The 24,691-nt window shown below is 36.5% G+C and overlaps 1 protein-coding gene across 1 annotated transcript in view; it reads left to right on the forward strand.

The window, feature by feature from the left end:
* LOC140159328 (protein Wnt-16-like) overlaps positions 1 to 24,478 on the forward strand; it is a 46,981-nt gene extending 22,503 nt beyond the window's left edge. The window contains exon 4 of the mRNA XM_072182769.1: positions 20,295 to 24,478. Within this exon, the coding sequence (XP_072038870.1) occupies positions 20,295 to 20,759 (465 nt within the window). The 3' untranslated portion in view covers positions 20,760 to 24,478. The remainder of the gene's footprint in view (positions 1 to 20,294) is intronic.
* Positions 24,479 to 24,691: the final 213 nt, after the last annotated feature.

A 24,691-nucleotide genomic window follows, 5' to 3' on the forward strand; every position in this document is an offset into this window, starting at 1 on the left:
ATCTTCTCCTTTCCATATATCAAATATCCAAGATTCTATACATCATCGCTGAAGGAATAATTAGTGCCGCAGATTATTGAAAGTATTGTGTACTTTGGGTTAAACATTAAATCGCAATATCTAACATACGCTCATGTTCTTCCTGAAACTCGTGACTGATGAATCAGAATGCATGCAACATTCTTTTAAGTACACACCTGTCCTGTAAAATGTTTCCCATTTCAAAGATAACTTTTGAAATCACGTCAACTTAAACGTTTGGGCAATCTAGTGACCTCAACTAGACTACCATGTATGTCATCGATTCATCCTGGTGCATCCCTTTTTTGATGAATAACACAAACGTTAGTCTAAGTATTAAGCCGTCACTCAGCTACACGTACCTGTAGTCACTCATGACCATGTCAGTGTGGTTAGTTCAGACTTCACTAACCGCGCCCTATAAAGCTTTTCCTCTCGGCGTTTCCTTCATTTTAAGCAATACAAGAACGTTTGGGTAATACCAGATGACCAATTAACCTATAGGTAATGCATGTACCATGATTAACTTAGGATTTAATGGTTTACTTTGCTACTGAACTTAGCGGCTAATTTAAGAAGTATTAAGGACAAATTAAGGTAAAGTCTGCAAGGTGAAATCGGCATTTGCATTTTTGGTTTTTGTACAATTGTGAAATGTACACGTTTAGCTTTCAAATGATTTTTGTTTAATTGAAATCCGATTTATGGTTTACAAATGGCGTCTAAGTAAAGTGAAATTCGTGCAACCGAAAGTGGTCAATTTTTTCCTATAGAGGAATCCAAATTCACGCATTCCTACACCTGACTAGCAGCCTTTAGTTGGGTAGGCGTCGGCTACAATGCACTCAAAATGTGAAATGATTCGGCTTTGGCGGAAATTTTAAACTGCATTCCATCACCCGTTTTACACCTTCCGCGAAAACACAGGTAGACAAAAGAAAGATTAAAGTTTACAACACAATACAGTTCCCTTCGACAAAACACACAGCTGGTCTATTCGCTGTTGAAGTGACATAATAATCGGATTAACTACACGCGGTATCTATGCATTGATGTACTTGCAAACAAAAGGACTATGTATGAATAGATGCGACGGGATTACCTGCGGAATGATCTCCATTATATATGTTATTAGCTATTATTCTATTAACCCTCCTCGTCCTTGCATCTTCTCTAGGTGTTAGGCGGCTTTTATTTGCACAATTGGACGCTCAAAACACCAGGTTGGTGCTAGCGGCTACCCAAAGATGTCCGACCAAATCCTGACCATGACTTGGCTCGTTGGATTCGTCTATACTTTAATATGCATTGAATTTCTTGTATTTTAATGCTTTCGAGAGTCAAATTTTAACATTTTTGTAGAATTAAGTTATTCAAAAGTGCAATTTGTCGAAAACTATAAGACTATATAGTTGTTAGACACTTTCGCAACTGTGGTTAGCATTTTGTAGACTTTAAATGCAAATTACGCAAAATGCCAAATTTTTGTCTTTTAGACAGTTGCGCGCAGTATTTTAAGTAGGGCTACTTCTAGTAATCAGATCTTGATCAAATTTGTCATATAGTTTTGACAATACTCATTCCAACAAATAATGAACATATGTGGTTTTGAACAGATTTTCATGTCGTTAATAATTTCTGCAAATTTTGGTGGGAAAACATCAAATTTCAATTAGCTCCACTTTTCTTGCAAAATCTCTTCATTGTTTGATACTGAACAAGTCTGTCAAATGTCATGGAAATTGGATTTCAGAAAAAATTATTTAAAAACAGCTTGCAAGAGTAATATTCCAAAATTCCAAAATGGCCGCCGTTTCTATAGCAACCGTTATCCATTTTATCCAAGTTTTGTATCTTGTCCCACATTGTGACCAAATATGAATATATTCTGACCAAATCACTTTCACCTTGCCAGCTTTACATTTACGTAAAATAGTATACATTTAATATCATTTTGATATCATTTGTAACAGACTGCTATCCACAACCCCTATAGCTCAACATGTAGAAACATTGATATGGGGGTTAACCAATAACCGTTAAAGGGCTGCGCCCACGGTATTTGAGATACTAGTGCTGGTTCAAAAACCTCTCCTACATTAAGTAATGTGATTAGAATAATTCCTGTTTTGGTATTATCTTATTATCTGGTGCATGGCGCAAACCTGGTGACAATTATAAACAAAACACACCATATCACGAATTAACTCATTTTTATATGATGTTAGGTAGGATTTACATGGCTTTACATCTTGTACTTCAAATATATGGTGTGATCAAGCAAAATCAGTCTGAAGTCGGACATATTCAATTTTCAGTTTCTTGTAGGATTGTAAACAGCATTTACAAAGCTACATTTTGCAGAAAATTGCATTGAATTTGGACAACCAGTTCAAAGATATGAGCAGTTAAAGAATTTCCAAAACAATAGGAAACAAAAGAAAATACTTCCTTTGTTTGGCTATATCTCACTATCATTATTTCCAACTTCCGACTGATCTTGCTTGATCACATCACATATAAGGAATGATAAAGAAAAGTACGACCTGGAGGCAAGTGGGATGCCACATATTTGGTCCAGTTTTAGTCATGTTACTAAGAAATTCAGCGTACTTCTTATTGATCTTATAGGAAACGAGTCAAGGATGCCCATTATTATTTATATTTCCATAGGTCTTGCAGTTCTTGGGTTAAGGCCAATAATATATATCGAGGCAAAGGTTTTGGACACTGCCTCCTTCCTTCTGATGAAAAAAGCATGCACATGGGCGCAAATGCGGACCCCTTATTTCAAGTCTTGAGATCTCCTTTTATAGAATCCATACCATTTCTCTTGTGTGTCAGCTTTATTTGTCTCAATATTTGAGTGCAAACACCGCTATAGTTCAATATGCTCCCCTCAGCTCCGACACGCGTTAAAATGATAACATTATTTTATTGTCACCACACCATGACACGCTTATCAAATGAACAAGAGTTCCTTACTTACACCATTGACACAAAGTTTCTTTTACATGCTTTGAAGTTTTTATTGCCCAGCACTATAGACGTAAGCTGTTCCTCTGCATCGCACCATTGGTTATCAAAGAATATGCATAACGACCTGGATCGCAAGGAAACAGGAACACATGTACGATTAGTATCTTCGAAAAGAGCCGTATTGTATTCAACCTAATAAATAATTCATACCAGGGATTGATAAGTCTCGGGATGCGGGCATTCCATCACTCGCAAAGCACCGGGATTCGTTGTAGGTTTGCGTTGCAAAAGAAACCCGTGAATCATATCCTTGATTTTACTTTATCAGTGACAATGCATTGTCCTATCTTGGAAATCATTGGCTCAAATGTGAAAACGATATCATCGACTGAAATTAAACATATCCATGATAACAGTGAAACCCCCCTGTAAAAATATCGATGTAACGACTTCAACAACTTGCACAAATGCGGACAATTCACCTTTAAGGTTACACGAAGAAACGTATAAAAAACGTATAAAAGACGTATAAAGTTGTTCTCTAAAACCGCGTTTTCTCAACAATCAAATATCGCAGTGAGTCAAATGTTGGTGCATGGATGTATCTTTACATTATTTTTGTGTGTTTATAAAAAATTTTAGAATCCGTTTGAAAATCCTTCGTTTAAATCATTTTTACGCACCATGTTCACAAGATCAAAAACACGTTCCATGCAGTTTTTTTTCAAATGTTCGCTCCGTATAAAACCACGCCGAGTGATTGTTTTCTCCTTTTTTGTATTGTACTACAAATCGATTAAAGAAATAATGTTGCCATGGGGAAGAACCAAATACAGTATCGATCAAATTTAAAAAGCCCGTTTTTGGGGAACATTTTCGAGAATAATGACTAAAAAAAAACTGTTTTGTGAAATTATCGATATCTTGATAACGGGGCGTTAATTTAGACATCTGAATACCTACATTATTTCTCAACATTCTGCCAATTGCTATCCCATTTGATTTTCACTCCAAATTGAAGCTAGTATTGCAAAAAACGAGGTTTTTCCTCCATCAGTTCGTTCAAAATTTCAGCGCCGACATGCGTGTTTATTCTAAGAGCCATTGTTGTTGTTGTTGTTGTCGTTGGATATTCCTCCTTTCTATTAGGAGCACCTCCGAAGAGTAAATTAGTTCAACACATATATAAATCACATAAAACAGTCACTGATAAAGTTTACACTTTCACATAAGTAGTACATCAAAAATATTATATACAAAGTCAAAGTTTATGGCGGTTGCAGCAGCACGGTGCAAAATCGGCGGATCAAAAAAGCTAATTGTGTTCCAGCATGTCCAGATCTAAAGATGAGTCAGGAAGTGTTTCAATATATTCGTTCATACAGTGAGGGCACGCTCTCATTCCATCAGGTATCATGGTCAATCTTACTCTAAATTTGCCATATTCAAGACAAGTGGGGCAGTATTCCGCTTCAGGATCAAACTCAGAATCATATACCCGCTCAGGGGGATGATCTGGGAGATAAGGGAAGTCACGTACAATCAGTCTCCAGGGTGAAACAGGGTCCACTCGGATATCTGTTCCAGGAGGGACCAACTCGCCAGTTGCAGAACTTTCATCGAATTCAGACGAGGGTTGTAAAAGTGTCACAGGCTTAGTTCCAGGGGGAGTTGGCAGAGATTCAGACCCTGGTGTTACATGCACAGAGTTTTCTGCAGAGTTTTCTGCAAGTATGTTGTCAGGTGGCTTCATGTTCAAGTTCGGATCAGGCTGGCTGGCAGTGATTTTCCGGTACTGTCTTAACAAAGTTTGGTCAAGTTCACGGGCAGCACGACAAAGTTCAGGTCCAAACGTAGAAGTCGGGGACGAAAACGCTTCGAGAGGGATAGGCCTACCAAAGCGGCCTAAGACTGAGGAACTAGGTGTTAGGTTCTCAGACTGGACTTCAGCTACAGACGGATTATTTTCCTGTCTATGCGAGTTTGGAGAAACCCCGGGAAGTTTCGCCAACGGGGTTTGTACCACACCGCCAGCGCTAAATTGAGCCGGTACATACGACGAGGAAAGTGGTCTTTTTTCAGTAAAGATTTTCCTAGCTTTCCAGAGTTCAAACCTTTTCCGATCTCTTTTCTTTGTAGACGGTGATTTTTTCTTCTTTCTTAGCTTATTCCCAGTGACATCCGAGGAGTTCAATGGAGCAGGCGTGGCAGTTTCCTCACCTGTTGTACTCGGTTGAACTAATGGTTTTTGCCGCGGGTCTTCACACGTGACTGTGGTAGCGCGAATATTCAAATCCGGTTTCACAGGTGTTTTCCATACGATATCCAAGAAAATTTTATTCTTGGTTTGTTTTACAGACCACACCGGTTCCACATTTGAAACATTCAACGCCTGCAACACCTGGTTTAATCTGCCAAGTCCTGAGAAAACCGATGAATCCATGTTTTCTCAGATGTGGACGAGGAGAAAATTCCGGCACGTCCTACACAGTCGGCCATCTCCCATGATCATTGTGCGGACGCGATTGTAATCAAGCAATTAGATCAAATTATAGTTACATATCCGCTTCGAGAATAAGAAGTTGCGTAAGCTGATGTATGGTCCAGTGGATAGAGCGCTGGTCTGGGAATCTGTTATGAACAATTTGTGTGGGTTCGAGTCCCCATGTGGCTGAATTTTCTTTCCTTTTTTCTCTCTTGTCTCATTTTTACTTCCTTTCTTTCCTCTTTTCTTTCTCTTTTCTTTTTTCATTTTTTTTCATTTCTTTCTTTCTTTCTTTCTTCCTTTCTTTTTCTTTCTTACTTTCTTTTTCGTTTTCTTTCTCTCTCTCTCTTTCTTTCTCTTTTTCACTATTTCTTTATTCTTTCTTGCTCCTTTCTTTTTAGTTTTATTTGATTGATTCGCTGACTGCAGTGAATCGTGATTGATTGTTTTTCACTTTATATAATTCAGAAATTTGTAGGCCTGCTAAGTCTGTCTTTTTGAATATTCTTCCCAAATTCGATTTGCAAATAATTGCTTTTTGATTGTTGTTGATGTTATTGTTGTACCCTATTACATTGTAATCAGGGGAATAGCAGCATTGATTTATTTCATCAAAGATATCAAGGCTATAAATTCAAAATCAACACATTTTCCAGGGCGTAGCTTGACGAAGTGCCCCAATCAATTTTAAAATTTATAAAATCCTTATGAAAATTGCCGAAAATGGCTTGTACCCCTCCCCCGGCATCCGACCCGGCATGTCGCCCTCATATAACCCCGCCCGCCCCCGACTCACGAGCTCCGGGCACGAGCTAAGCCAAGTTTCATGTCTTGACCGTGGATCAATATTCTATTGTAAGTAGGCCTACGTCTATGGCAAGCTAAAAGGCCCATTACGTATTGTGACAACGCGTTGCTTTCGAAATCAACGCGTTGCTTTCAATAAGCAACGCGTTGTTAAATCAGCCAATAGGAACATAGCTTTTGGCAACGCGTTGCCTTCGAAAACAACGCGTTGCTTCCAAAGCAATGCGTTGTTTTCATTGCTCAACTCACTAGGTCGGCAACGCGTTGTTTAGGTTGGCCAATCATCTCAACGCTTTCAAGAGCTGTTGACTTCGGATGTTTCTGATGAATAATAGTTGTATGTAACAAACATCGATCTGCATCATCACCTGTAAGCGGAGAGAATATTTTAAGATCACCGCATGGACATTTAAGTACATGTTCAGTACGTAAAATAAAGCATTTGAACACACTTGACCAGTCATGTTTTCATGTTTTAACCCAGGTACACCCCATGTAGTAAATACTAGTATGTAATATGCTGTGTAGTTGACGGAGAAGGTCACTCCAACCATGCTCCAACGGGTCACTATACGCAATCGCTGTGTGTATATAAGGCGAAGGTCATTGTCCGTTGTTGTTGTTATCTTGGATGCCCGGCTTGGATGGGCCGGTTAAGAATGTTCAAATATAAAGTATGATGTACATGTAGTACATAGACTTTATACAATCATGCACTTATACAATTATTAATATCCCTACCATGCATGTGAGCTCATGTGCTCCAATTAATATAGGCCTATACATAAATTTAGGGTTATTATATGGGAAACAATGAATACAGAAAGCATAGAAACCACGTGGTATCATCGGCGACCGAGTGTTCTATAAGAATCACTGTGATTGGCGCCCTTCGCAACACGCTATTAAATGAAAGCAACGCGTTGCTTTTGTCATCTTTAAACAACGCGTTGCTTTGGAAAGCTTTGCGTTGCTAAAAGCTATGTTCCTATTGGCTGGTTTAACAACGCGTTGTTTATTGAAAGCAACGCGTTGTCGCAATGCGTAATGGGCCTTTTAGCTTGCCATATACGTCCCAGTACGCTTGTTCATTTTCTGCATGGCTGTTTCTGTTATGAACTTACGCCCCTCTGAAATCAAGCGCATGAAAAACTCTCGGCTAACCTTAACATCGCACTGACGTGCAAGGCCCACTGTGATTGGCAAAAGCGGAAAGACAACAAGTCTAAAGTGCAACGCGGGAGATGACACAAGAATGTTTGCAGACGATACTTGCAAAACACATGTAATAAAGTCTGATTGACTTTGCAATTGTCTCAGTTTATATAAACACCTCCTCCATATAATCATGAGTAATACACGACAATGTATACACTTAGGTGCTCATATCATGATATAGGCATATACATAATTATACAGGGTGTCCCAGAATGATCTAAATTGCGAAAGTTGAATTTTGTTAGGTATGAATAGCACTGCTATTGGTTGAATTGTTTTGAATTCTAAGTTGGACGTTTGTAACAGAATATTGCGTACAAATGGTGAATTTCAAGTTTTGACTAAACAACCTATTTTGAAAATCTGTAAAATTTCTAACCGTTCAACACAAAGTTATTTGAAAACTATTATAAAGGGATTTTTGTTGCGTCCTATTGTTACTTCCACTAAATAGTTGAAATATATTGATTAATTGATTATTTATTATGTTACGAAGCAATACGCTTGAATGATTTGAAATGCTGTCAAAGATTGGCTTGTCATAAACGACCTTAGTACAGCATAATTATATTTATGTCCAAAGAATATTGGCAACCCCGCAGCTACGTGAATAGGTGAAGATTAAGTTTGCAGCAAGGTTCCCTTGAGCAAGTTATATCCTATGTAATAATATTTTTCTGGGTTAAAAACTGTGGTCAAAATCACATAAAAAGTACGTTTTTAAACCGAAATATCTGAACTCATATTGAAAAATTTCACTTTAATCCCATATCATAAGCATTATTCAGCATTTTAAGCTCTACATCTGTGCCGAATTTGGTGTATTTCCTATAAAATAATGTATGATTTCTTTAATATATTGCACAGTATGGCTGGACGATGGTGATAAAACATTCATGGGCATGTTACGAGGCTTCTGCTCTGTAAATTACGCATATCCAGGTTCGTTCATTTTCAATAATGTCAATGTCGCGCCAAAACGAATCAAGATACAATGAAAGTCACAGAATAAATAGGCACCGCTGTATTGCATCAGTATCACTGTATTGCATGTATTAAAATTAGATACACTGTTCATATTTTAATTTTTTTTCAATAACGGTATAGCTCATTCCGGGACAACCTGTACATGGTTTACATTGGAGCCCATATAACATCGTCGTTTATATGTAATGATTGACAAAGGTGACTTATCACTTATCAAATGATAAGATTATATATAGGAAAATGTTAAATCGATTAGAGAAATACCTTAATTAATTACTTGTTTAAGAACACTAAATTGTTTTCATTGAAATAGTAGATGTAATTGTGATAACTAGGATTAGTTTAAGATACATTCAAATACATTAAAAATTAAAAATACCGAACAATGACATGGAATTAAGAGATGACCAACAGGTTAGAAGTCACCCCTTAGACATAACATAACAACTCTAACATGTCCAAAGAAACACAATTGTTATATTTGATTCATCAAATTCAAATGTGTCTTTAGTTGCTTCAAATTTTGACATTTGTAGAATATGTGTCAATGTATAGCTGTAAACTACACGTTCTGAACAACACGTTGGTAGATTTTGAGGAATTATAACGCATTGGGCTATTCCTGAAAATAAGTGCACACTCCCTATAGAGGAGTAACTTTTTTCAATAAAAGAAATGTATGGATTCCCAAGTTTACTTTCTGAAAACGACTGGAATTCCAGTTGACAAAGTTGCTGGAAAAAGCTTGGAAATGCAAGTGAATGAATGAAAAATCACGGAAATGTCCAAAATGAGACCCTAAATTCCGGATTTCTGACTTTGAAGTGTTTGAACAACTATCGATTATAGCTTGCAATTGAAACTATAAATCAAGTTCAACGTATTACTGGACAAAATCGCACCAATGCATACAAGTTTTGGCTATTGCAGTACAAATATAACTTTTGAGTTATACTTTTCAGTAAACCAAGTTTTTGTCAAGTTCAAGTTCAAGTTTATTTGTTTTCATCTCAGTTCACAGTATCATAGATATTGTTATAAAAATGGAAAATGCAAGATAAAGTATACATTATGATTTACCATAGATAAACCATAAGAACATGACGATTGACGAGAAGTGGATGCCGCAAATACGCAAATTCCCAGAATGTAAAATAGACATCATTTGGGGAATCTTGGAAAATCCCGTAGGCAGTGTTAATGTCAACAGGTGATGTGGGAATTCCCAGATTGTATCATATGTTGTTAAATGTGAACGTTATGGAATGAGCATCTGTGCAAGGATTTTGTACGCAAAGGATATATATTACCATGATTACGCAAGTCGGCAGTGGTCGGCGCTGGTTAAGTTTGAAACATAATATACATCAATCGTACAGAACATTGAGTGCAACAGAACTTTATAAATCAACAAGAACAAGACTGCTGGATAAGTTAATATTGTACATCATTGTAATTCATTAATTGTATGCATTCATGTTTATGAACATTGTCCAATCATAATATACTTTTTATTAAGGATTCTAATTTTGTTAACTTATATAAACAGTGTGTTTTGTTGTGTATTCTGAAGTAAATTTGGGTAAAAGGTGTTTTGGGTCTTGGGTCGTTGCGATTCAAAAAGTATTAATAATTATATATATAAATATTCACCTGAAGGTGTTCCTATATCGTTCTGCAAAAGTACATTTATTATAAGGTATCATATTCCTTGGCTGTTTTCCGGGACAGTTTTTCAATTATTTAACCATTTGTCAACATGGTCAACTGCATAGGAAGTCTTTCATTACAATGTTTATCACCACAGATTTGTATAGATTTAGTCTCACATCAGAAGTAGGGCATAAACTAAAAATTAAGACTGTGAATATAGTTATTTCTTTGCGGTACGTCCAAATAAGGGACTTCAGTAAAAATACCCATTCCGAATCCCCGGTTATTATTATTAATTATTATTTTTTTGGGGTGGGATGGGGGTGTGGGGTTAAATACCGGTACGGTCTACGCTTTCCGCTTCCGCTTTTGAAACTTTGACTCAAAACATGGCATGGTTTTAATAAGACCCTAGACTGTAATTTCCTCCAAACCATAACGATACAAACATTTACGAATGCAAGTAACATAGATTGAAAAGTTACTTTGGGAGCAATAATATTTGTTTTGGTCGATTCAACGTGTTAAAGGGTAATGTATTGATTGGGTTCAACAGCTGTTGAATTCCAAGATAATACTTCTATCTACCCGCTATGTATACCCTTTAAGTAGATCAATATTTAGAATTGCTACCGCGTTAAGCAATAAACTTGAACATGCTACATTTTTATGAAAGGTTGTTAACCATTAAAACATGTGACTAACCAAACATTACGCAAAGTTCAAATATCTTCAAGTCAAATATAAATCCTCGTAGCAGGAAGCCAAACAGGAGTTCTCTAAACAGAAATTCATGACTCTTTGCATATAAAACCCTGTTTCATGACAACTTACATTATTTTGCAAATTGAAAAATGGCTCAGCACATTGAACTTATGTTCACGCTCTGTTAGTCTCTGCCCCCTTGTCGGCGGCACTGTTTGCGGAGTGTAATGTATGTTATAGAGGTTTTTTATGTTCACTGGCGTATAGAATGTGAGCTTTTACACATAAAACTCGGAAGGGTATATCATATCAAAACGTATAATGCCCTATACAAGATAATCATTTGCATAATACAGTAAGCCAAAAAATTAAAGTACCAGTTACGTTCACCAGTGTATATCCTAACTAAAGACAGATCTGTCATAATTAGAACCAGCAGGCAATAGCCGCATCTTTTAGCTCTAATTTAAGACCTCATTCGTTGAAATTGTTCAAGAAAATAAGACGCGACGATCCAAAAACCCAAGAAGATGCCAATTTAAAAGTTGCAGTTTGCTTCATTGTATGCCCTATTGATTTGTACAGAAAGCGTTCGCGAACAAGAGAACAAGCGTCGTGCTTCCATTGATTAGCACGTTAAAACTAGCATCGTGCTTTCATTGATTAGAGCACAAAAGCGGAACTTTTGATTTCGTTTCTTCAAATATGGTCTTAAATCAGAGCTAATGAGTACAGGTATTGGCTGTTTGTTTTAATTTGGACATATTTGTCTTTATTTAGGATATACAGGGATGAACACAACTGGTATACCTTAATTCTTTGGCTTATATCCTTTCTATTGTGTAAAAATGATATGTCATGAATGAAAAAAACACGACAAGTTGACTGTAAAATGAAAAAAAAAACAACCAAAAAACAAACAAAAAAAACAACAACAAAACGGACACCGCAAAGAAACATCAATTTTTAACAATTATACAGTAAGCAAAAGAATTAAAGTACCAGATATGTCCATTTTGTTTATCTTAAGGGGGTACTACACCCCTGTGGTCAATTTGTGACTATTTTTGCATTTTTCTCAAAAAATAATAACACACTGGTAACAAAAGCTATGAATATTATTGGGGCAAGAAATCCAATTACTACACTGAAATTTCAGTGACTCAAGACAAGCGGTTCAGCATATATGATAGGAAATGAGGTACACCCTAGAGGTACCTTATTTCTTATCATAAATAACGAACCGCTTGTCTTGGGTCACGAAATTCCAGTGTAGTAATTGGATTCCTTGCCCCAATAATATACATAATTTTTGTTACCACTGCATGTGTTATTAGTTTTTGAGAAAAATGAAAAATAGACACAAATTTATCGAGGGGTGTAGTACCCCCTTAAATAAAGACAATTATGACCAAATCAAAACAAGCAGCCAATTAACACCTGTACTCTTTAGCTCTCATTTAAGACCTTGATTGTTGAAATTGGTTGAGAACAGTGGCGTATTGGGGGCACCGACCATAATTGGGGGTGGGGGTGGGGGCTGATTGGGGGTACAAGCCGTTTTTCGGCAATTTTCCTATGTGATTAAAAAAAATTGCAATCGATTGGGGGAGCACGTGCACGCTATGCCACTGGTTGAGAATTAAAGAAGCGGTGATTCATAAAAACCCAAAATCAAAAGTTACACATTTGTGCTCTAATCAATGAAAGCACGACGCTAATTTTAAAGTGCTTATCAATGGAAGCACGGCGCTAGTACTCTTGTTCAAGAACGCTTTGTGTACAAATCAATAGGGAATGCAATGGAGCAAACTGCAGCTTTTGAATTTGCTGCATATTCCTTGGATTTGGGGATCGCCGTGTCTTTTTTCTTGAACGATTTCAACCAATGAGGTCTTAAATTCAAGCTAAAAAAGATGAAGCTAGCTGCTGGTTCCAATTATGACATACATGTCTTTGTTAAAAGTTTGTTTAGGATATACATGGGGTGAACAAAACTGGTACCTTAATTATGTTGCCTACTGTAGTTGAGCCCGTGAACATGGATTAGAGGGCGTTTCCATTTGCCCGTCCAATACTGTCACAATCCACCGTCCTGTACAGACGTAAGGTGTGCTATTGAAACGACAGATATTTCCTACTATTACAGCAGTTTCTTGCTCTTTCTACAACAATTTTATTACAACCGAATGGATCCCATGCGAGAAATTAAATGTTAAAAGCTAAATATACCTGGTAGAGTTTGGGAAGCGGTAATGGTTGTAAACCTGCTTAATTTAATTGAATGCATGATGGGTCTGATGTGTTCAAAACTTGCAATAATATAATTGGTAAATCTATTCTTAGTCTACTTATTGCTAGCAAATTTGAATTGTTCCTTTAGTTTTATTAATACAAGTTGTGTAAAACAGCCGCATGTGATCATGATAATAATAATATATTCTAAGCAACATTCGTTCGTTATAAGTTACGAGTTTCAGTATTGATTTTGGTTTTGGTCATGTGGTTTCCTGTTATTCTGCCTTAGCTCTTGACTGACGTCATTATCGATATCTTTGTCTGTACCCTTTGTTAGAAACTTCTAGCAAGAAGTTTCGGTTTTCATTTCAGTTTTCAGCACTTTTCAATTTTATGTTGCCCTTAAATACCCTTTTGAGGACGCTTCCATGCATTTTATGAAAGATAAAAGACTAAGAACCATTCTAAAGAAGACTGTGTAGACCGCTCTAAATTGGCTACCTCTGTACCCTAACTTGGATTCTATCATCACCATTTAGAGCTAGTCAGATCTCATTTAGAATAAATAATTTAACATTGAGAATCTCATTGATCATCATCAGTCGGCTGCGGAGCAGGCGACTACAAGCTTTCTCGAAATGCTGCGATCTTGGACTAGAGAATCGATTTTGGCTGCTGCAGTCTCTTCATCAGTATCTCATAGGACATGCAGGTGTGGAACATACTGCAAGTATAGTGTGCGTGGTCGTCCTTGTTTCTTCTTCCAGTTAAAGGACGTACATGATCCAAATGTATACCGGATAGTCGAATACAAATGTATACTCTAGATCAGATGTTCTCAATTTAGTTCAATAACGATCGAGATGATCATTGACCACAGTCAAAAGATCGTCTCGTTTTAATACGTTCGCGCACTTTCCTCTAATTAATTTAGTTTGACTTTTAGTGACTCTTTCAAACAAATATGTTGCAGTTTAATGTATAAAAACAAACATTGGTTTTGAGATCAATAATAAATGTTTTTCGCTTATAATAAAATAGCCTTTTAATATAATAAGGAGTTGCTAATTGTTCAAAACGAATCCAAATTTAATTTAAAGTAACTAAATCCTTACGCGGATACATTCTGTTTACAGATTAGAAAATAAAAATAAGTAAGCATTGTCTGATGGGTAATGCTATATATCTACTGCACAGTAAATATAATTTAATTACCATTAAATAAATAGCGAACTTAATATAATAACGTTCACAGCTGCATAAACCAAGGTAGTCGCTTTGGATATTCTAAAAATGTCAAATTATCGGAAAGAGAGAAAGTAGCGAACGTTCTAGACAAGATGTCTAATCCAACAGCGTCGAAGGTTTTTGCAGCACGGCCTCGTGAGCCTCCAATTATGACGACGCGCTGTGACGCCACAGCGCCACAACGCAATGTCAACCTGCTGTCACAAAAATCTTCATCAAAATTAAACGAAAACCATGTCTTAAATCAGACCAGCGACTTAATGAAATAATATTTTAAATAATTATAGTTAATATAGCAATTAGAAGAGCTATTTTTTTCTCCAGCACTGTGACTTTGCCTTCCCATTTTGTGTAATTGACACACATCATAATTAAAGGTTGCTTATGTTCAAAAAAAAAAAAAAAATCTGTAACAATTTGTATGATTTTTAATTATGTTATCAGAGATATCATTGGCTAGGAGCTATTAGTATTAAATCTTTGTTAGATTGATCGAAAGGGCAGAGCGCAACAACTTGAAAAGCGTTAAGCGAACCAAAAATTAACGTCACTCATCCTCTGGTCACTCATCTACATGATCTATAGTCATCTACAAAAAACAAAACCAGTATACGCTTTTAAGCGTATCAAAAGCGTATTTAAGCGTGAAAGTGTTAAATGAAAGTGAGGATTAGTTTAATAATGGTATAAAACAATACATATTGCTTTCGATAGCATTGGATACATTTAAGAAAAGAACAGATTTGAAACATCAAGCTTTATTTAATATACACGCTTGTCTTCTATATTCTTGGCGCACCGGGATCCTGGAATAGACGCACTAGGATCCACAACATGCTCATCTATCAGGCACAGTTCTTTAACCCCAATATATTTTGCACATTCATTGAATGAACTTTGATCATTTAGGTACAAAAACTCATACTCTGCAACTTGAGGTCAAATTTTGCACTATGATTGTTTATAGGTTCTTGAACTATGCCATTAGGATGAGGCGATTGTGGCCCATAGTGACGGTAGATCGGTATTTCAAAGTTGTAACAGTAACTGACAGAGTATTACCAACACTGCCAGGGAGACAAGTACCAGTCATAGAGTTTACAAAGCAAAGGGTCACGGCTGTTTGTCCAAGCTGGGGGAGATATGAAATTAAACATAGTAGGGTGGCATACCTGTTGCAATTATCCCCAGCGGGACCTGAACACAAATTGCAAAGATAGTATCATATTAAAAAAAAGACATAACATCAATTTCGATTATTGATATTTTGCAATGAGATGAATTTATACCACTGTGTGCAGCGGTTGAAGAAGACACTACCGCGGACAAATGGCGGTACTCTTCAATCAGTTTGTCAGGTGCAACAGATAATTGGAGAAAGTGAAAGTCAATGCTGGTATTATACCTTGAACTTGCGCATATAGTTTTCGTTCACGTATCATTAATGCTTTAATTTGTGGTGCTAATTAAATCGATATTAATACATTTACGCTTGCCAGGTGAGTATTTATACACAATTACTCTCCGACACAAAGGTATCTGCATTGTCCCCATCTTTAAGGTGGTACTACACCCCCTGATAAATTTTGTGACTAATTTTGCATTTTTCTCAAAAAAATAACTACACATTGGTAACAAAAGTTATGTATATTGTAGGGGCAAGGAATCCAATTACTTCACTGAAATTTCAGTGATTCAAGACAAGTGGTTCGTTATATATGTTAAGAAATGAGGAACATTCTAGCGGTACCTCTTTTCTTATAACGTACCGCTTGTCTTGAGTCACTGAAATTCCAGTGTAATAACTGGATTCCTTGCCTCTATAATATACATAACTTTTGTTACCAATGTGTTATTATTTTTTGAGAAAAATGCAAAAATAGTCACACATTTATCAAGGGGTGTAGTACCACCTTATGTGTCTAAATCATCTTTGTAAGTTCGCTTAGGCCTATTATAATGTGATGATGGTATTCTCGTAAAAACAAAACAATTAAAGACTATGCTTAGACTCCATCTGAGAGAAAATAAAGTATTGAAACTTTGAAGTTTTAACAATGTGCTCAATTAATTTGCTTCGGCACTTGAGTACGTTTAGACATTTTTATTTATACGAGTGAAGGTCCTAAATAAACTTCTGTTGAATGAAAGTTTCCAAACTACCGTCTCCTTGTTCATTAAAAATCTATTTTCAGCCAATAATAATCCAAAATTGTTTAAAAAGGAGAAAAATAAGGCCAAAACACGGAACGTGATGAGAAGCAATGCCCAGTAGCAAGGCTAAAATTAGGACGTTGCTACTGGCAATGTAAACCACAACCTAAGGAAATTTCAATCATATATGATACCATTTTATAAATGTATTCAAAATAAATATGATTAAGGTTACTAAGTCACCCGGGGGGTCACTCCCATTGTGGCCTGTACACCATCCGCGATAATGAAAACGCGTAAAAAGGGTAGTTTTTCGTGGGAAGGCAGGATACGCGCGTATCGCGTTTAGGGTGTCAAAAACATGAAAAAATTGAAAAAAAGGGTAGCAAAATTGCAATTTCTAAATACGCGGAAATGAAATTTAGGGTATGAAATTTGATGTTAGGAATGAAATCCTTGTTTAGGGTGTCGTTTTAGCCAAGGGTTAAATCCTTGTTTAGGGTGCTTTTCAAAAGTTGATTATCGCGGATGGTGTACAGGCCACAATGGGAGTGACCCCCCCGGGCTAAGTCATTACCATTTTAGTTACTATTGAAATTTAAATTAATAATCAGCGTGATGTCATTATATTCATTAGCCTATGAGAGGGTTGACCCAGGGTTTGACCTCTATAGAATAAAGCTTGAAAACTCCCACTGCAGTGCAGCACGTGAGGTTCGCGTAATATCTACAACTTTAGACCACACTTGACATAATGACTTCGCCTTGACTCTGAGCAAAACTTATTGAATATTTTTTACTCGATACATTATTAATTGAATATGTCATGGTAAATAAGTTTGAACATGAGAATCATGGACAAAAGAGCATTCCTGAACGTTAACAAAATGCGTTAATTCTTATACAGGGTGTAACAATAAAAGTTATACAATTGCATTTTGACTTCTCAGGAAAAAACTAAAAGAGTTATGGCACAAATGTTATATGCAATACAATCAGTAATATATTGGCTAAAAGAAGACGTTTAGTTGGTTTCTTTACTAGTTTGGGTTCAAAAGTTATGTCCGATTAATTAAATTGTCTAGAAAACGTGTTGGGCCACTTTTGCAATGTTTGCGCATATCAAGTTTGAACCGCGTATGCTAAATCATGCATTAAACATTAAAGAACTGACACAAAAGAATTATAAGTAGTGTTCTACTTACATGTATATTTAACATAAACTATAATTATGATACTTCTTTAAAATCTATATATAAATGAAGTCATGAAAGTTCTTTCAATTAATCTTATAAATAAAGTAATTTCTCATAACCCTGAGATAATTTATCATTGGTAAAACTGAGAACAGTTTTTGCATCCAAAACAATAACATTTTGAACTTTGTTCAGCTGGTCTTGTAGCTTTTCTAGGGCGACCACTACATGTATTGCCAGTATTTCTGTTAACAAATTCTACATACTTCTCACAGTTATATGTAATTGTATGCCTTGATGGGAGACATGAGTTTGGAAAATGAGCTATAAACAATCGTATGGTTTCTGGTTGACTCCATGTGTTACCGAATGTCACAACCATAAAAATACGCTCTTCCAACGTGAATTGGGGTTGAAGTTGTTGAGCTGCAACCACGATTTCTAGTAAATGAGGTTGTTTATGTCAGTGCTTAGTTGTGATTTCCGAAAACTCAATTATGTAATCATTTCTACCACTTTGAAAACTCCATTGTTTAAAACTACCTATCACAAGAGCACTGTCCATCTGGTCCATGGTTCAACTCTATTTAGTCACTTTTGTAACACTTAGACAAAAGTGGCACTAGGTTACATAATTGGCCATATCTTCACTTGTAAGCCATCGATTTTATTGGAACAAAGCTTATCTGATGGCTAAAGAAATTATCTTGACAGATATATAAATATCAAACCAAAAAATAAGCGGCACACTTGTGTCATTCTATTTTCAAAATTGTACAAATTTTATTGTTACACCCTGTAGACATCGATTGGTATGTTGGCAACAAAAATCATAAATATCTTTGAAAGAAAAGTTCTATTGAACATTGATGTCCTTTAGACTTTGTTTTTCTAATATTAAATACAATTACAAAAATCATTCCCAAACAAATTGTTTTGAACATCAATTGGCAATGGAACACCCTAAAAACAAATGGATTTTGAGCACCTTTTTGTTTTGATAAAGAAAAAAGGAAAACAACCATTCTAAACACAAAACAAAAGCACTCTCTTAACGCAAATTTGAATAATTACGGACACACCATATCTTAAGAGGTGATTTTTGTTTCACAGAGTTGGGTGTGGGAAATTTTTTTTTTCAAAGTTTAAAAGCAATATTTCCAAATCTGACGGCAGGCGCGCCCCTTTAGCATCTTGCCGAAATTATAGGATGGTCTGTTGAGTGTCATGCCAGAATGAAGTCTTTTAGTGTGTAATATCCTGCATATCTTTGTACTTCTGTATCATTTTGATGGAATGGTTATGTTTCTAATTGGAAAGTTCCGAATTGTTACTGTCATGATGGTAGTTTTAGGATTCAACCAATCATTACAAGTGTCATTCATGATAAATGGCGTAAGCTCTTTGGCACGCCATCTAAAAGATAGAATAACATAAATAAATAAGCCAAACAATTAAGGTAGGAGTTGTGTTCACTCCTGTATCCTAAACAAAGACAGATATGTCGAAATTAAAACAAGTAGCCAATACCCCGGGGCCAATACCTGTACTCTTTAGCTCCGATTTAAGACCTTATTTGTTAAAATTGGTTGAGAATGAAAGAAACGGTGATCTAAAACCTAAGGAAGAAACGAAATCAAAAGCGCTGCACTTTTGTGTTCTAATCAATGAAAGCACGACGCTAGTTTTAACGTGCTAATCAATGAAAGCACGGCGCTAGTTTTCTTGTTCGAGAACGCTTTGTGTACAAATCAATAGAACCTGTAATGGAGCAAACTGCAACTGTTGAATTTGCATCTACCTTGGATTTTTCGATCGTCGTGTCTTTATTTCTTGAGCGATGTCAACGAATGAATTCTTTACATTCGAGCGCATTCGAGCTAAAAGATGCGGCTATTGGCTGCTGGTTCCAATTATGTCATAATGTCTTTTTCAAGACACTCAAAAGTGACGGGTATGTACCTACCGACGTCGGGAAGTAGGGGCGTATCAGTATAAAATGCTGCTTATTTTTTAAAAAGGGGGACGGGGTCATTTGGTATAACAAAATGAATAAGAGGGTCATTGGATACGTATAAAATGTTGAAAAATAAAAGGGGGTAATCGGGTATAAGTTTTCTTAACAAATGGAGCAAAATTCTGGTTTTTTTTCAAATTTACAATACAAATTTGCTTAAATAAGAAAATTGGAAAGTTTCCTCATGATACTAGTATTAAATAATATTATGGCATTTTGTTATGATGAATTCTAGAAAAAAGGGTTATTGGGCATGTTGGGTAGCCAAACCTAAAAAGAAGCTCATCGGGTGTGACTTTGAAAAAGGGAGTCATCGGGTATTTGACTTCATGGGCTAAATGACAGGCACATTAATCGTAACAAACTGAAATGAATCCAAAACTGTTTAAGTTTCTACCAAAGGGTACAGACAAAGGTATCGGTAATGACGTCAGTTTTAGAGCTTAGGCAGGATAATAGGAAACCACGTGATCAAAACAAAAACCAATACCAAATCTTATATTTGAAACGACCGAATGGCGCCCGCTAAAGTACCATGAATATACGGTAAACAAAAGTTTCTTTGTCTTTTTTTCTCATTATACAGGCAGTGGCAACTCAGATGACAACAGCATGTCGATGCCACGGTGTCTCAGGCTCCTGTACCGTCAAATCGTGTTGGAAAACTATGCCTTCGTTCCTCCAAGTGGGTGACTATCTTAAAACACGCTATCAACAGTCAGTCGAAGTCCTCAACCGTCCCAAGAAGAAGTTACGAAGAAGAGACAAGCGGATGAGAAAAGTTTCAATCCCTGATGACGATCTGGTCCATGTCGACAGCTCACCGAATTACTGTCGATCGGATCCTGAGAAAGGCATTCTCGGAACTGTAGGAAGGGAATGTAACCGTACATCGGACGCATCGGACAGTTGCGATCTATTGTGTTGTGGTAGAGGTTATAATACAATGGAGGTTCGGCAGGTTGATCGCTGTGATTGCAAATTTTTCTGGTGTTGTGAAGTAAGATGCAAAACATGTGAAACAGTCAGAGATATGCACACTTGTAAATAAACTCGAAAAGACATGATGATTTGATGGACATTGTGCTGATCATGCATGTATGGTGATTCGACGAGTTCGACTTGATTTACACTTCAGTCGCTAACGATTTAGCGACTGATGGACATCAAAAAACTTGGTCGTACTATTTTCGTAAGTTGGGATCATGGTTAGAGAGGTTGCGATTTCCAAATGTACGTATCGTACACCCGTATTCCCGTATCTATTCAAAATCACTCTGCTGTGACGGGATTTTGAATGCGTAATACGGGCGTTCGACACGCACGTTTGGAAATCGCAACCTCTCTAGTATGATCACTTAAACGTTCATAAATTGGAACGATCGCGCGTATTGGTTGAAACCAGCAGTTTGTGGCTAGCCACGGAAATATGAATTTATTTTCTTAGCACGTGGAAACATACACACGGCAGCTAGAAATAATAGGGAATGAGCTTGAATTAGCATGGTTAGGGCCGGGAAACCAAAATAATCTACGGCTGTACACAGGTATTGAAGCTTTAAAACTTGTTTGTGTATAAAATAATCGGTTGTTGCTGCTGAAAAGTGTGACCGAGAGCGAACTCGCCGAATCATCTTACAGATCCAGATGTTGAAGACATTATTGTTATTTATTTTGTGTTGATGTAATTGTACAGATTTGGCCGCTTACAGTGGTAGTTACAATGTTGTATGAAATTAAGGACGGAGGAAACATTAATTGACTTTCGGATGGTGGGTTATAACATATGAGACGACTTTGAAAGATAAGCCGCCGGTTTGGCGAATTTACGTAATTATACATGTTCATGTAACTTTTGAATAAATCATAATAGCACTTTGTTTTATAACTTATTCTTTATCATGAGGGCAAGAGAAATTCATGTATCAATTGATCATGTTGAAGACACTGTTTATTTATCGACCAATCAAACAATATAATTTGCCTGGACGTATCTGTTATTGCATACCCACACTGACCATTAGTATTGCAACAGTCACAAAATCATGAAAATAGAGGTTCTGTAAAAAATGAGGTAAGGGCCGCTACAGACGTTTCAAGTGGATGTAGACTATTCATGCAACAAGTCTTCGTTATTTAATCTATATACTAGTATTCCGATTCTCTAAGTTTAACTTCTAACGAATGTTTGCTGACGTACGTAATATCTATAATATGTTTGCACCAGACATTCGACTTTCCCGCCAAAATTGAATAATAAATAATTGTTTACGGTTCCATCGATTCTACTTAAAATAATTAATGACTTTAACCACTCATGGACAATTAGAGCATGTTCATGTCGCTCGATGTGAATAAAAGTTATTCTGGCGGTAGTCGGATGCCGGGGTCGGATGACCCATCGCAGTTTAAGGTTCTCAGTCTCGAAATATTTTGAAGACCCCTGCCTTCTTCCTTAAGTATTCTTCCGATCATTACATCTGTCCAGGTTTATGGGACGAACCATTGCATATGGGTAATTGCGAATCAATAAGACCTGATCGAGTGTTACCTCACATGTAACAGAAACTCTTTATTTTGGGGATGTTGTGATACCGTATGACCAGTGGAGTGTGTGTATGTCACTATCCAGATTTTAGAAGAATATCGAACAACGTTCTCACGACTTACATTGTGGGAGTTGGTGGCCTGCGACCAGCATCCACTATTTTTGTATTAAAAATATTTTGCTGTTTTTTCAAATAAAACGTATTTCAATATTCTAATCCTTTAGTTGAAACTAACTGGCAGGAAATCAACATGATCTTTAATAATAGATTGGTTGTAAATGTATATCCAAGCACTATGTTTTTAACTGACATTTATGTCATAGCAATCATTGTGCTGATTTCAACATGTATCGATCGACTTTTAGCGCGACTATGCATAACAAAAGAAGCTGGTGACCACCGTAGTGAGTGGATACGAGTACGTACAAGTGGAGTACGTAGTAGTGACTACTTGTTTGCTGGGGGGGTATTGACGGTGTGAGCCGCGACGATCATCGTCAATGAGCATGATCGTTACTGTACACGCGTGATACGAGTACGTATGCCATTTTCACCCTGATATGGCAGTGACGTCAACGCGTTGAAGCAGATGTTTCGCTCGCACATCTACGCGGCGTCTTTAAACGCGTGCATGTGTACATCAGCGCTTTGAGCGAACGCTAGCGATTTGAGGCTGCGCTCAATGAAATGCGCACTGACGTCACTGCCACATCATGGTGAAAAATGGTATAGTAGTGATGATCTACGCATTGGCGATGACGCACATGATTGTGGGAATTATCGAAAAGGTGATAAATAACATTACAAAACGGAATGATATGACGGTATCAGGTAATTTTAAATACACGTGTACATGGTATACAATATTTTCTGATATATTGGAGATATTAGTTACCTCAAAAAAAGAAATTTGCAAGTTTCGTTTGTTGCTTGTTGCGGTAAAGGCTACCTGGACCCATATATTATGCAGCTTGCCAATCATTTAGAAGAATAGGCAAATATAAGAAATATGGGAAGGCTGGAAAATGAGAAAAAATTATATACATGGACAAAAAACAACAAGAAGCACCCGAAAAGACACTATGCTTAAAACAAGAAGGATATCTAGAGAAGGGATAATCTTTAAGCTTAAAGTTACGTGACATTTCAGCAATGAATGTCCCAAGTTGAAGGTATTTCCTCATATCATAGTTACCATGTTACACACAAAACATTTTAAAACTTTTATTTTAATCATGTACACAATTTCAATGCAAACGGCATGAGTCAACATGTTTTATTTATGGGTTAATAGTGCGTATCACATGTTGGGAGTGAAATTGTACAAAATAATGCACGCGTACTGAGATATTGATGCGTTTAATTAATACACGAGTCCCGACGGGGAGTGCATTAGATGCATCAATATGAGTACAAGTGTATTATTTTGTACAATTTCTCGAGCAACAGGTGATACGCATTTATTAACCTATATCATAAACGAGAAAAAAAATCCCATGACATTGTCACTAAAAATGTTGGAAAATACAAGGAAATATAAAATGCATCAACACGCAAGAAAAATGAACGCGTCTGAAGCACTGCGCGTAGTACCCTTTTGATGATTTATAAACCATAGACTTTGTCCTCCATATGACTCCTGTTTGTATATTGGAGCATGAAGATCGCAGTTCAGTTCCATTTCCTATTCTGGAAGCAAATAATTCCATGAGGTATTTCCTTTGATATAGTCCTTCACAAAAGACCCATAAAATACCTGTTATCCTATAGATTGTAGATAACACAGTCGCTCAGAGCGACAACTCTAAACCTGACTCAGAAAACAACATTTTGTGGGAAGGTCTTCCAGCAGTGAAAAAAAGGTATGGCTACCACTAATTCTAGGTAGGGAGATAGCAAAGCTTTTCAAGACCATAATTAACTCTTCCAATTTTTGAGACTTCAATTGTGGTACAATTTTAGACAACCTGTCTGTTCTGCCATTTATATTACCTCATAATCATGATAATTGAAATAATTGAATTTCCATGACTATTGAATTTGTTACGTTTGTATAGTATCCGGATACGGAGAATGAAAATACACAACTGTATTACACACATTTGAAACTGTATACTGATGATAATCATAAATGACCGTAACGTATTCCTATACTAAGATATATATTTTGTACAATGCTGTGTATCGTATTTAGTTTTGTAAATAAACTATTTGAACTTTATGTTGATTTTCGTTTTTTGTCTTTCTATAAATATGAAACAATTATGTTAATTCAGATTTAGAGAACGATAATTTTGATCCTGCAATTATTCTGACCACACCATATACTTCTCACATTAAAGGAGAAATACAGTAAGAGCAATCCCTACCATATCCAAATGCCTAATAATGAATCGGAAGTATAGGTGACACGATCTGGTCCATGAAGGCCAAA

This window comes from Amphiura filiformis, chromosome 8, assembly GCF_039555335.1.
Source record: "Amphiura filiformis chromosome 8, Afil_fr2py, whole genome shotgun sequence".
Classification (NCBI taxonomy): Eukaryota; Metazoa; Echinodermata; class Ophiuroidea; order Amphilepidida; family Amphiuridae; genus Amphiura; species Amphiura filiformis.